This window comes from Myripristis murdjan, chromosome 4 (assembly GCF_902150065.1).
Source record: "Myripristis murdjan chromosome 4, fMyrMur1.1, whole genome shotgun sequence".
Classification (NCBI taxonomy): Eukaryota; Metazoa; Chordata; class Actinopteri; order Holocentriformes; family Holocentridae; genus Myripristis; species Myripristis murdjan.
The window spans coordinates 9,182,416-9,196,114 of record NC_043983.1 but is presented as its reverse complement, the minus strand read 5'-3'; the positions used below and the strand labels follow the sequence as shown (position 1 = coordinate 9,196,114).

Genomic DNA, 13,699 nt, shown 5'->3' with positions numbered 1-13,699 from the left:
ATTATGCAGAGTCAAGATGAGATGATTAACAAAGAGTATTGGATTAATTTAATAACTTCAATAAAATCTGTTATCAGCTATTATCCTCCATGACCTTTACCTTCTTGATTTCTTGCAAGGACAGGTGTTGTTTACATTGTGGCTAAAGTTTGTCTAATGTTTGCAATCATCCTAGGTGGAATGGGCTCTTTTCATGCCATGGTGAATTCCACTGTCCACATCATCATGTACTTTTACTATGGCCTCTCTGCTGCTGGACCACGCTTCCAGAAGTTCCTCTGGTGGAAGAAATACATGACTGCCATTCAGCTGGTAGGTTCAGCCTCACATTGCTCTCTGTCACTTATTTTGTACTGATAATTTTGTTACTTGACTTCATCCTGTGTGATCGCTTATCTGAAAAGTATGTTGAATGGATGTTGAGCCCTGGCCACAGTACTCAGTCTTGCACTGCCAGTGAGTCCTTGTGCCACATCAGCAGGTTCTCGGGGACAATAAAGACTTTCTAATCTAATCTAATCTTTGAAACTGAAGTGAATCTTTGCTCCAAATTCAGGCAGACATTCTTGTACATTTATAACAAGTACTTGGCTGACTTGTATCACTTCTGATTTCCACCCAACAGATCCAGTTTGTCTTGGTATCTCTTCACGTTACCCAGTATTATTTCATGGACAGCTGCGACTACCAGTTCCCCCTCATCATCCACCTCGTCTGGATATATGGAACCTTCTTCTTCGTGCTCTTCTCCAATTTCTGGATCCAGGCTTACGTGAAGGGTAAGCGGTTGCCAAAGCAGGACATTAAGCAAAGCCTGAATGGCACCGCGGTGCACACCAATGGCAGGCATCAAGAGAATGGCACCAGCATTGGTATCAACCACGGAGCCAGCAATGGATCCAGCAACGGCTGTGTTCACCACGAGAACAGCAGCAAAATGAAGAAAGCATAGAAAAGGAAACACCCAAGATGCATGACAGTGTGAGCCTGCATAAATAACTATGGATTCCAAAGATTATTTTGGCTGTGTTTCTTTATCAGTTTTTTAGTTATGCAAAAAACATGGGGAAATGACGTCACTGATATTGGAATGTGGGACACCAACTGTGGTTGTTTCGTTTGTTTCTTTTGCATTGGGAAATCATCTATGGGACATGATATATGAAGAGAAGATGTTTTGATATGTTATCTTCACTGATGTTGCAAACAACCTCATAGTTCTGTATTCCTAGGGTCACATGCCTTTGTGAGTACACACCCCACTTACCTGACCCCCATGTCGTCCTGGCCCCCTGTGGCCAGCTGACTGTAGATTCTATCAAACTTGAATATGACTTGTAAATAGTTTTTACCACAAAAAACTAATTGTATTGGTATGCTTTAGACTTTCTAAATTTTGTTATATTGTACTTAAAATTAAAATGCCAATAAAATCAGTTTTAAAGTATCTTACTTTTGCATCTGAGTGATATTTTTTAGTGATTTGCTAAATGAATCCTTCTGTATGGGTGCAGACATTTCAACAAAATCACCATTGTTCTAATCTCATGAATATTTTAAAGGTTTTCTGCATTTATACATTTATAATTTAGTTGTCAAAATCTCCGAGGGACTTGGTTGATGGATAGATAGAGATAGATAGATACTTTATTCATCCCGAAGGAAATTCACAGTTTTTCAGCAGTATACACAGATTACAGATTAAATAAATAAAAAATAAAGAATAAGATCTAAGTACAACAGAATAAGATCTAAGTACAACAAAATAAGATCTAAGTACAACCCAGTGTGCAAAAAGTAATGTGCAAAAAAAACGTGCATAGGTGTATAAAATGTGCATAGAGGTAGGTCAATGTGCAAATTTAGAAGAAATATACAGTATACACAGACGATAAATAGCAGTAAGCAACGTGTACGTGATGAGTGTTTCTTTGCCACTGAGAATGATTGAATCTGCTTGCCTGTGCTGTTTCTCGGATATTTCAAGTATGTGGAGTATGTAGGAGGTTAACAAAAGACCCATTCTACTTTGTTTAAGGAGATGCATCGGAAGGCACAGCAAGCTCCCTTCAGACCGGATCTGCACCCACCTCACACTGCAATCTGTTGGTGGAAAGGGACGTGGTTCAGGGTTGATCTGGGTCAAAGATGAGCTACGTTTTGCTCTCTCTTGGAATGCAAAGAAATTGTCATAATCTCAGTCTTGACTTTGTGTTTTCCCTGTGTTCCACTGCTTCCCCATGTGTTTTCCTCTGTCTCCGTCTGTGTCAGGTAGGGTGACCAGAGGACATTTGGTGAAATTCAGAATACGGCAGTAGGGGCAGGGCGTGGCCAAGACAGACAGTTACTGGATAGTTCCTGTTTGCATATCAGACAGTTACTGGACAGTTCATGTTTGCTTCGTAACCACAAGCAAATACTGAATCTAAACAGTTATTGAAATTCAAGATGGCACTTCTTCCGAGTTCATAAGACTATGAGGGCACTAGGTCAAAGGTTAGGTTATTAGGGCACTAGGTCAAAGGTTAAGAAGGTGCAGTTGAGTTTTCCATTACAAAACTCAACACAATTCATAATTTTTGTTCATGAACATGAAGTCAGCTGTCTGTCATTAGGAAAAAGAAACACGACTGTTGTATGTAACAGTGTGTAAATCATTATCCTTCACATACAATTCTTCTGATTTTATTCATTTAATCAACTGGGTGCCTGCTACACCTCTGTCAGGGGACTCCCTCATGGCTCCCCGCCGTTACTCCTTCCCTGTCCTCTCAGCTGCGATCTCTATCTTCAACAGTTCACGTAAGGTCCCATCTACATGAATATGTGGGCCACACCAAAACAATGTTGCACAAAGGATCAGTATTTAGTGTTTCATTAAGCTATAACTAATCAAAACAGGGGTTCCATTAGATTTTCAGGACACAAGACAGGATTCAGGACAACTGTGTGTAATTTGGGACTGTCCCACACTTTTCAGGACCTCTGCTCACCCGTCTCAGGCCCTGTGCCACACAGCAGACTTGGAGTCTCAGCATTCACATGTGCATGATCAAATGAAGTTGTCAAGGCCAGATGTCCCATCCCATCTCTCAAGTTTGTGCCACGCAGGGGTGCTCACGAGATGCCCCTGTGAACCCCAAGGAGGGTGCATCAAAGCATAGCTGTCTACTACCCAAAAAACTGTGTGAACAACCCGATGGAAAGTTGCCGACAATAATGAAAGAGAATAAGAAAGCGGATAAAGAGATTTTCAAATGAGTAATAAGTTTATTTCATATTGTCATGCCCGATGCATGAAAATTGATTTCCAAATTACACCATAGTTTAACATTACTATACTAAAAACAACAACGACAGGATACAGCAGGATACCCCCCTATCTCGGGAATGACCAGTTTGCCAATTGCCAAGTGTCCCAAATGTCCGCTTTGGTACTAATTTGATGATTGCAAGATACATATACCTTTTGTAATGAGGAAATTGAGGCCGTCATGCTCTTATCCAGTTTCTCCTAATCTGTCAATTTGGCATGACCTAGAGAATTTCATGACCAATAAAATGGAAAATAATATGAGAATCTCATGTAAAGATGTCATAATGTTTTACGAAGAAAAACATGTTAATTTTATTATTAGCTTTATGAGATTGGTAAATTCTTCTAGGCCACATAAATAGATTTTTTTTTTTTTTTTAATTCCCACTCTTTAGCCCATGTCCCCTTGTGGATTTGTGCTCCAGAGGTCTGCACTTCCCTGGCATCATCAGAGTATGGATGCAGAGGAAGACGGGAGGGCAGAGGGCATCCTTTGGGGACAGGGCATGTCCCTCTTGCTCTATCTCTGCACACCCATATCTGATCAGACCCCAACAGCAGTTTTTTATCATGTCACCATCATGCCTATGAAAATCCTGCACCAGTAACAACAACATAGCTCACAGCTATGGTTTGTCTGCAAGATTGTAGTCTGTTTGCCATGCCCATCCCTTGAGCCCGCCTTGCCCTCCTCCCTTCCTACATTGTTCAATAAATACTTGTGTCTTCACCGTACCTGCCTGCCTGTGAGTCTGCATTTGGGTTATCCTACTCCAATCCTATCCACATGACTGAAATGTTCTTAATGGCAGGTATGAGTCAAATGACGTCATAAATCACTGATAACACACAGCGGATACAACGTGTCCTAACTCGAGTCAAGGACTGACTCAAACTGCCCTCTCTTGTTTGCGACATCCCTTGGCACTGCACCTGTAAACTGTGAGGGCAAAATCAATTTTTCTATTAGACATGACTTTTAATACCGAGAGCTGAATGATGAGACAGTCACTCAGTAATGTTCACATTTTTTTAATTCCAGGTTGACAATTACACATTTCATAAGCAATCAAGAATTCAAATACATCCATTATGAAAACATTCTTTAGGCATTCATTCAGTGAGCATCAAATTGCTGCAGATCTACATATAGTACTTCAAGTCATTCTCTTTTCTCATTGCTTTAAGGTTGTGGCGCTGAAGCCAGCTTCCACATTAAAGGCATTCTCAAAATATGGATATTTGTAGTGAAATTAGTGTGATGTCAGTGATATCAAGCTATGAAACTGCCATTACTACTGCATCTTGATCTGATGGTCCATCACAGGTTTCATCCCTGCACAGATTGCCTGCTGCTGTAGGAGTCAGAGAGTGATATGGGTGAACCAGTTTGACCACTTCGTCTCTCTGCCATAGAGTGGATGAGATGGATACAGACCTCAGTTGTGGTCTGGTTTGCCCTTGGAATGAGGTTTTGTTGCTCTGAGACCCATGGTAGCACTGATTAGTAGTGCTGGGGAGAGATAATGAATGTCGGAGTCGAAAAGATGCGATAATGGAAGGCATGCTCTAAGTAATGTTCTCCAGGATGTAAAAGATAAGCTCCATCACGATAGGCTCATCATTCCTTTTGCGCCCCCTGCTGTGCATGACGGGGATCAACACGCTATCCAGAGCATTGAGGTACTGGGCGGGGAGGGGCTGCCCATTGCTCCCAGCCACAAATCCCACCTGAAAAAAAAAACAAAACAAAACACCCCACTAATTAGATGAACATCATCACAGCCACAGGTGCTCTATCACATTTAAAACTATGCTTCATCTGATTCCAGTCTACTGTATTCTACCTAATGGGATTTGGCTGTTATTCAATATTTGACCATGTTTATGCCACAAAATTACAAGGATTCCTTGTTTCCTCTCACTGTTCTCTTTAAGTGATTTTTAAAGCAGAGAGTGCCACCCCACCCATGCAATATTATAGGAACTGGATTATAAAGTTATCTGTTACATGGCTGAAACCTGATACTTTACAAAAGGCCTGTTGTCTTGGTGAAACAATTTAAGCCTACTCCCTAATATTGAAAAAACGCATTTACCTCTTGAGAGTCAAAAGTGACACGCAGCCCCAGTTTGGCCATTCCATCCTCTTTCAGCAGTTTGAGGTGTGGGCACAGTGCCAAGCAAAAAGCTCGAGCAATCCGCTCCGTTAGCCGATTGTGTTCAGCAGAATCGCTCACTTCCCCTTTAGGATGATCCCCCCTCTGCAGGAAGAACACCTGCATAATACACACACACACGTGACGTGAGGGCACAGTTTTAGATGGATGTCTGGTGATACTGTCAGCAGATCATCAGAACTACCTCTGTCCAGCGGATGATCTTGCCATTTTCCTTGTACTCTGACTTCTGGAACATCTTCATGCTGATGATGGACTCCATGGATTTCCCATCAATGGGGCTGATGATTCTTGTGGACCCAAAACAAAATGCCTTGTGAAATTAGTAACTTGTAACAAAAGTTTAACAAATCAGTAAGAAAGTAAAGTTACAGAACAATTTGAGGTGGTCAGTCTAAACAAGCGATGATTGGTCTTGTGGAAGACCAGTGGAAGAGAATGGATGTTTTACTTCCAACCAAACACTATAACATCTGATTTCACACCTTCAACCTGAGAGGGGTTGGTAATCAACAAAAATTATACGGTGTAATGTTTGGTAAAACCTGCATACTATTCCACAGCGCAGGAATGGACACCACTGACCCATTTTCTAATTATTATTTTTTCAGTAATTGGGAATTTTCATTTTCCTGTCTTTGCATATGACTGACATATTAATGTTCAAATTGTCCGAGCACAAAAGCTCCACCTTGAAGCTGCTACAGACACCTTGAATGAGGAGACATGCTCACCCCTTGTTCACAGTGCACTTCTCCTCCAGCCACTGCACATGCACATGCTCTTGGCTGTCTGATTGGTCCAGCCGTCCACAGGTGATGGTGTAGTCTTTCATCTCCCGTAGCGACCGGCGGAGCTCTGCCATGGTTTCCACGGTAATCTGCACCATTAGCCCATCTGGGGAGAGGGACAGCGATACAGGAGAAACACACACACAGACACCAACAGGGGAGACACACACTCTCACATACGTAAACACATACACTCGCCTACACAAACTGTTAAAATGTACACAGACACACACATACAAAGATCAACGCATTCTAAATAAAGCAGTTTTTTAGGGAGGGATGTTAACTTGCACTACATAAAGTAGTCATGTGAGCAGGCAGATGTCAAGGTCACCCTGACTCCCCTCTCAGTGGACATCCTACCTTCCACAATGCTGGACTTGGCTAAGTATCCTGCAGAAGCCTTCAGCGCACTACTGAATACAAAAAAGCATGATCCAGTAACTGGAACAAAAAAGAAAATCATCATCAGAGACAAACATTGCAACTTGACACCCGCCTTCACTTTTTACATCAAGAAAAAAAAAAAAATCCATCCTATACTGCCACCCAGTGACAAATAAGGGAAAGTGCACCACCTTGGTTTGAAAGCTAAATCACATCATTCCAGGACTTACATTCAAACAAACATAACACTCTGAATAATGGGTCAATCTAGACTTTCCCTCTTGTTTGTGATCCAAAATTCTTTGCAGAAATAGTACAGGGCACATAGCCCTTCCGCTACTGCCTTGATTACATGACATCCAGTCCAGACTCTCATGTCCTCAAGATGCTCTGGTATGCCCAACCTTTGCGAGGTTGATTGTGGATGCTTATGGCTTGGGTTTGGTACTGGCCATCTTCTCCTTGCACACAGATGAGGTGGGAGTCTGCAGCCTCGTTGAAGCACGCCCCCAAGGCCAGCACATGCTCATTGGACTTATTCAGGGCCTTCATCAGCTAAAGAGAGACAAATGGACAAGGGGGGGAAGGGGATGATTGATGAAAATGACAGGCTGACAATCAAGGTCGCCGCTCTGCAGTGGGTTGAAGGCTGACTCTTGCCTCGTTATAGCTGTTTGCTGGTATCTTTATGCAGGTTCTCTGAGCCTCCAGATCCACAGCGAGTCCTGGCACCACCGGTAGACTGTAGCGGTAATTCCTAAAATCCTGTAGTCACGATGGGAAGAACAGGTCAGTGTTAACGAAGGGAAGTCTGGCGTCTTTAAGGCTGAAAAGATATGTCATGCTCACCACCAGCAGTCTCATGATGGTGTGGCCTGTCTCTCCAAACAAAGCCTTTCTAAAGCGCACACTGTACAGGGGACATGGGTAAACTGTGGAGAAAGATAAAGATTAAACAGATTTTACACATGAACCATTGCAACTGCACTTGACACGGACATCGAGAGCGTGGCTTACATCTGTACTCAGCCCCCAGTCGCAGCATGAGGCGCAAGGGGAAGGCTTTGGCCCAGGCCACCTCCGCTCTGTGGACCAGCAGGCCAAAGAGGTAGGGCTGGTTTGGCAGAGGTAGACCTTGCAGGGACTGGAGGGTGGGGCGTACGTACAGGAAGCCAGCATGCTCGTCACCGCCCAGGAAGCTACTGCCAAACAGGCACAGGGCCAGGTCCGTCATAACCTTCCCTACAGAGCCAGAGTTTAAAAGAAATGACAGTCAGCACACTAAAGCAGTGATTCAGTGGGTGGGTCAGTCAAGAGACCCTTTGCAGAGGTTACAAATAAAGAAATATCTCAGATCAGGGTATATTCAATTGCGTCACCTCTTGATAAGAGTTTAAAATCACTGCACTTAAAAGAACTGTACCAGAATTTTTTTGCATGTTTAGCTTAGCATCTACAAAATCTATTGACTTCACTTTTCTTTTAATGTTTTCCCAAAGCAAGAAGTCTGTGGTGGGCTACACCAAAAACATGAGAACACCAGGCTGAAATAAATATTGGCCAATGTACTTTTTCAAGAAGAATCAGTAAATTACAAAGTCCAGGGAGGTTCACAGTGCAAAGGGAAAAATAATATAATAAAAGGAACTGTGGCCCTTTAAACTGAAAAACAGGAGGCAAGCTAAACATACAGAGATCTCTGATATCATTTTTCCTCTTTTTTATCCAGCCATTGGCTTCCGTTCATTCCACTGTGATATGAAAATTAACTTTCAGAGACTTCAAACTTTCCTCACACCAGTGTTCAATCACCATAATAAAGTCGTCCACATTAGTTTTCCTAAAAGCAGCAGCACTGTTGTGTTTTGATGACTTGAAATTAGCCACACTGAAGACAGTCCTCAGGGAAACATTTACTTTACACAGCAAATAATCAGTTCTGTGGTTAATGCATGTTGTTAGCCACAGAAGCAGAACAATATGTTGCGGGTGTTTCAACCAAAAGTTCAGATTTGAAAATTGAGGGATTTTGATATGCTGTGAAATCTTTAGTCCCCTGCATGATTTGCAAAATGGCTTGTTGCAATGTACAATGTGAGTAGATGGGACAAAGATTAAAAATCACTGATCCTGTAAAGCATCTTACATGGAAGGGTTTTTGGAGTCTGACCTGTGAGGGCATCCCTGTACAGCTGGATGAAGTGGCTGAAAATGTCTTTGGGGAAGCTCTTCTCCTCAGGCATGCACTGCAACAGCACCACCACCTCCACCTGGCCCACTGCATGCATGCCCTTCGATGTCACGCACCAACACTTCCGGTTTACATCTGTCACGCAATAAAGGCACAATCTCAGGGTCTATGGTGACAGTGATTTCTTCTGCGGAACATAAACTGAAAAATGTGGGAGCACAGTGCGGGGATTTACAAGTGCGATATCAACTGTTACTGGTTGCAGAGACAAAGAGTAAAAAATTAAACCTACAGTTCACCAGCTTGACCATGGCAAGTAGGTTGGCATTGAGGACAAACACCAGGGGTTTGGGCCTGCCGCTCTCCAGCTCCTGAATAAGCAGCATCTCGGAGGGCCTCTCCTCCACTGTGTAATCTGAAGAAAGTACATCATCACATACCTATTAGACTGAAGTATCTTCCTCAAACACTGATGCACTGACCTTGCACTAGCCACTAAATATTTCCTCAGCCTCATGAAAAATTCATGTTAGATAATTATTTCATGACTGTGTAAGAATGAATAACATTGATGCAGGTCTGGCCTTAAATAAGACATGGGTATATCTATTTTTTTTTTTTTTTTTAAAGCTCAGGGCAGACAAGAGCCATATTATTAATTACAGAAACAGCTCAGGGGAATAGTTGTGGGGGCAAATAAAACCAAATGCATTCATAAATGCACACCTGGGAGCTGCCCTGCAGGTCAGTGAGCAATGCAGGAATAAATGCCTTGCTCATGGACACTTTGATGGTAGTTGTTAAGCAAAGACATCGTGTCTGGTTCATTTTCCTGCCGTGGGAATGCGAAGCAGTACCCTTCAGTCAGAAACTCCTTTTGCTAACTCTTTCACTTTCACTTCAATAGACTGCCCCCAAATCATGCCTGGATATTGTTTGAATGGAACAAGCCTCACCTCCTTTGACCCCAGTGGAGGTGAGGATAGGCGGCAGGCCATCCAGCGGGATGAGGTTGGCAGAGCTGCTGATGTGGCTGCTCACCAGAGCTGCAGTACCCCAGCCGTAAGGACCACAGGCCTCCTAGAGGCAGCGGGAGGCAGGGAGGGGAGAAGGGCAGATGAAGGTGAACACTGTAGTCAGTACAGCCAAGAACAGACCTGAGCCAAATACTATTTGAAAACTAGAAAAAGTCTTATTTCCTGAGCAGAATGTGTGGGACAGGTAGCGACTGGGACAGGTAGTGGTAGTAACAGCATTAGTCATAATAACATTAGCAGGAGTAGGAATTAAAGATTGCAATGTGAGTATTGCTGTGGTTTATTACATTAGGACATCTCAGTGTGTCCGGTAAAATATGAACCACAGAAAAAGTTCAACTCATTTTCAAATACTTACCTGTGAATGTCTGCATTTCCAACATTCATTGCATGTCACTGTATTGCCCTTTACCACCAATCCCACCCACTGGCATCATGTTATAAAACAAATCATTAAAATGTTTGTGGAAACAGGTTGGCTGAAAATACAGAGAAAACTGAAAGCAATGTTGAGTTCTTGGTATTGTTCTCTGAAATGATATGACGACAAATTTCACAGAATGCATAGGGGTTGTGTTCTACGTAATCTAATCTAATCAATCTGTCGTATTTTATTGAGGATAATCCCACATTGATAGTTGTCTCCTGTCGCCGTGAGGCTCTCCTGATCTGTGGTGAACCCACAGGACTTCTGATGGAGCCTCCTAGTGCTCTCCTCATCAGCGGTGAGAAAGTGGGCCCTCTGACTGGAGTGGTGGGGGCGGACTCTGACTCCTTACCAGACAGGAGATCATCAGCAAACCACACCCTCCTTTTCCCCCTGGGAGGTGTCCCTGAAGGAAAAAAATGTGACAATCAATGAATGAATAGTTTGAGAGATTTTCTCTACAGTAATAAAGAATTTCATACTCACTTTTCACAAGAGTCGAGTGACAGGAAATACACACCCGGCCCTCCTTGCCATCCAAATGTGTAAGTCTGAACTTGAGATTAGAGCAAACTGCACAGAAGACCTGATAACAACACACAAACACAAACACACAAGGATATAGATCAAGCTCACACATCAACAGCCAATAGTGAATTTAACTTTAAATTTGAGGAGAGATCTAATGATGTGCGCTAAATCGTACATTCCCTCACCTTCCCGCAGGCACGGCAGTGGTGCCTCCTCTTGGTAAAGGTGAACTTCACGTCACACTTCATACAGACCTGTGCCTGAGAATCAGGAATCCACACTGGAGCTACTTCCCCAAGGACGCTGCCTCGCTCCCTGGACAGAATTCCTACAGGGCCTGACTGGCACTCATTATCAGGATCCACAGAGGAGGGCGCAGAATCCCCCATTGCTCCCTCACCACTGGCTCCCTGGGCCTTTGAGCTGTTGGTCTCATCTTGCCCGTTAGGTCTAGCAGTCTGGTGGGCTTTGGCCTCGCTCTGGAGCTCACTGGGCCCCATGCTGCCATACGACTCCTCCAGCGGGACAGTCGGAGGAGCTGCAGGTGCCTCTGAGCCACAGGGCTGCTGCTCCAGCCCGCTCTCCTCAAGCTCCTTCTCCTCGATCACTGAGTCCTCCTTTGATGGGAGAGACTGCGGCTTCCCGTCCTCTACATCCTCGACCTCCTGGAGCCACGCAGACTCGTCGGGGCTCAGCACCAGAGGGCTGGAAGACTCCCCGAAACACCTCTCCCCCCATGTGGAGATGGTGGTCACAGTGCAGTTGCCTTCCTCCAGCTGTTTGAGAAGCCTCTGAGACTGGCTCTCCAGCTGGGCGGCGGAGCTCTTTTTGGTAGGATGCTCAGATGGCTTCTGGTCCGCAGGCACTCCAGGACCGCGGACTGTGCCGTCTGAAGGGGCTTTGGACGGGGATTCTGGTCCAATCTGACCGCAGCCCAACCCTGGTTTTGTGACGTCCCCATTTTTGAGCACCAGGAGGCAGGGTCTGCTCAGCCAGTGATGCTTGGTGTCCATCAGAGACTGAGTGTTCCCTTCATCTGGACAGAGAGGAACACAGTGTGATCGCACACACTGAGACTGTCATATTTACTCTTAAACCTAGACATACAGTACATATTTTCTTGTTCTGTATCAACCACACACACACACTTACACATGTTCATTATTGATAACGACCCATTAGCTGGAGAAGCTGTCACGTTACATGTAATGGCCAACGAACCATATGTAGGCATTTATCTAATCACCCCTTATCACGAATAGCTCTCAATCACCTCTAAAGCCACTATTAGCACAGTGCCGCCTTTATGAGGAGTGTCTCTCAAGATGTAATATCTAATATCATGTAAGAGCCACTGGTTCCAGAGGTGCAAAGTAGTCCTCAGTAATGCTGTTTCATGAGTGCGTCTACATTTTTCTATATCTTTCCTGAGCCCCTATACAACATCGTAAAGAATCCCAAATGTTTTATGCCACTGTGTAACAGCTCTTTCAGCTCTTCTTGGCTATGCAGAGACTCACAAGAAAACCTTTCCTGGGTCTCTGTGTTGGCCCATTTCAATTGTTACTTTGATAGAAAGCTACACTAAACATTATCACTTGTGTATGGTGATGCAAATGTCTGCACTCCCACCCCATAATATCCACTGTAACATCTGTATGGAAGGTGCATATTTTGCCTACATAGGAATAATGAACCCTTTGCCCCTGAAATGTTTCCCATCAGCAACTCAAACGAGCTTCTAGATATAAGGCTAAATGCATTTCCTCTATGATTGTGGGCAATTACCGTTTCAGCACAGTTCGTTCTTAAGAGTGCATAGGTCTACAAGCTATGGGAAAATAAAGTAATAATCATTACTGTAAATTACCACCATACAATGCAACCAGCGTGAATACAGTTCTAACCTTGGTTATTCAGCCAAATGCATGGCTTGTTTCTTTAGGGGGTGATCAGCTAAGACCCCGGGTGAGCATGCATAACATGACTCATGGACTACAACTAGTGCCAAGAAAATTTCTGCAGCCTGGTGGCAACTGGCTTCTCCATTTGGTCATCATGGAAAATATCTTACTACCTATTTTACTTTAGTTCAGCTACCACTTTCAATCCTAAACTGATGTAATTATGAAACCAAGCATTTAAAATAATAAGTGTTAGTCACTTTGCCGGGTCAAACTGCATTGCAGCTGGTTCGCAAAAAAAAAGGGGGGAAAGGGACCGTGTCGTTTTTGCCCGGGGCTGATGAGTGAAGATTTCCCGGTGCATTAGACGGCGGAGCGGCAGAACCGATCCAGCTGACTGAGCGCTTGTTTCCCGGGACGGTGACGCATTTCACCGCACGTGCCAATGTTTAATCCGCGCGCAAGCACCGAGCACGGCAATGCGACATTCACTCACTCTGCATCCCGTCACATCAACACAAGCGGCACCTTGCACTGTCATCCTGCCTGTCGCCGGAGCGGCCGAGCAGCCCCGTGGACAGCCAGTGCGTGGATATGCAGCCCATCGTTCAACACGGGCACACGCGCACACACACACGCACGCACGCATGTTTCCGATGCGGACTATGCGCGCAACCAAATGCTGTATCAGCGTTTTTTTTTTTTTCCCTGACAGAAACAGACGCACAGTATCATCATCACCATCATCCCGCAACGCACAGGCACAGATTTAAAAAAAAAAAGAAAAGAAAAAGAAAAAGAAAATACCCCCTGTCCCATGAGATTAAATAAATTCTTACCCTCAGTTATCGCACCTAAAAGGCTTTCATTCTCATCGTCCCGGGCTGTGAAGAACTTCAGCATTTCTGCCTATTACATTTGTGGGCTGTGGAGGG

At 44.0% G+C, this 13,699-nt stretch overlaps 2 protein-coding genes across 4 annotated transcripts in view; one reads left to right on the top strand and one right to left on the bottom strand.

Moving 5' to 3' along the window:
- Nucleotides 1-1,452, top strand: part of elovl1b (ELOVL fatty acid elongase 1b) — a 20,520-nt gene extending 19,068 nt beyond the window's left edge. For all 3 annotated transcript variants that reach the window (XM_030049353.1, XM_030049354.1, XM_030049355.1), the window contains 2 exons: nt 176-312; nt 626-1,452. In XM_030049353.1, the coding sequence (XP_029905213.1) occupies nt 176-312; nt 626-952 (464 nt within the window). In that variant the 3' untranslated portion in view covers nt 953-1,452. The remainder of the gene's footprint in view (nt 1-175; nt 313-625) is intronic.
- The window catches only part of zfyve9b (zinc finger, FYVE domain containing 9b), a 17,933-nt gene extending 4,234 nt beyond the window's left edge, over nt 1-13,699 (bottom strand). Inside the window, exons 1-16 of the mRNA XM_030049352.1 lie at nt 13,604-13,699; nt 11,046-11,896; nt 10,816-10,915; nt 10,533-10,735; nt 9,822-9,945; nt 9,158-9,280; nt 8,845-9,000; nt 7,692-7,916; nt 7,524-7,606; nt 7,335-7,439; nt 7,079-7,229; nt 6,651-6,731; nt 6,231-6,393; nt 5,681-5,786; nt 5,416-5,595; nt 4,343-5,047 (exon numbers count right to left, since the gene is read on the bottom strand). Coding sequence (XP_029905212.1) covers nt 4,886-5,047; nt 5,416-5,595; nt 5,681-5,786; nt 6,231-6,393; nt 6,651-6,731; nt 7,079-7,229; nt 7,335-7,439; nt 7,524-7,606; nt 7,692-7,916; nt 8,845-9,000; nt 9,158-9,280; nt 9,822-9,945; nt 10,533-10,735; nt 10,816-10,915; nt 11,046-11,896; nt 13,604-13,667 — 2,877 coding nt within the window. The 5' untranslated portion in view covers nt 13,668-13,699 and the 3' untranslated portion in view covers nt 4,343-4,885. The remainder of the gene's footprint in view (nt 1-4,342; nt 5,048-5,415; nt 5,596-5,680; nt 5,787-6,230; nt 6,394-6,650; nt 6,732-7,078; nt 7,230-7,334; nt 7,440-7,523; nt 7,607-7,691; nt 7,917-8,844; nt 9,001-9,157; nt 9,281-9,821; nt 9,946-10,532; nt 10,736-10,815; nt 10,916-11,045; nt 11,897-13,603) is intronic.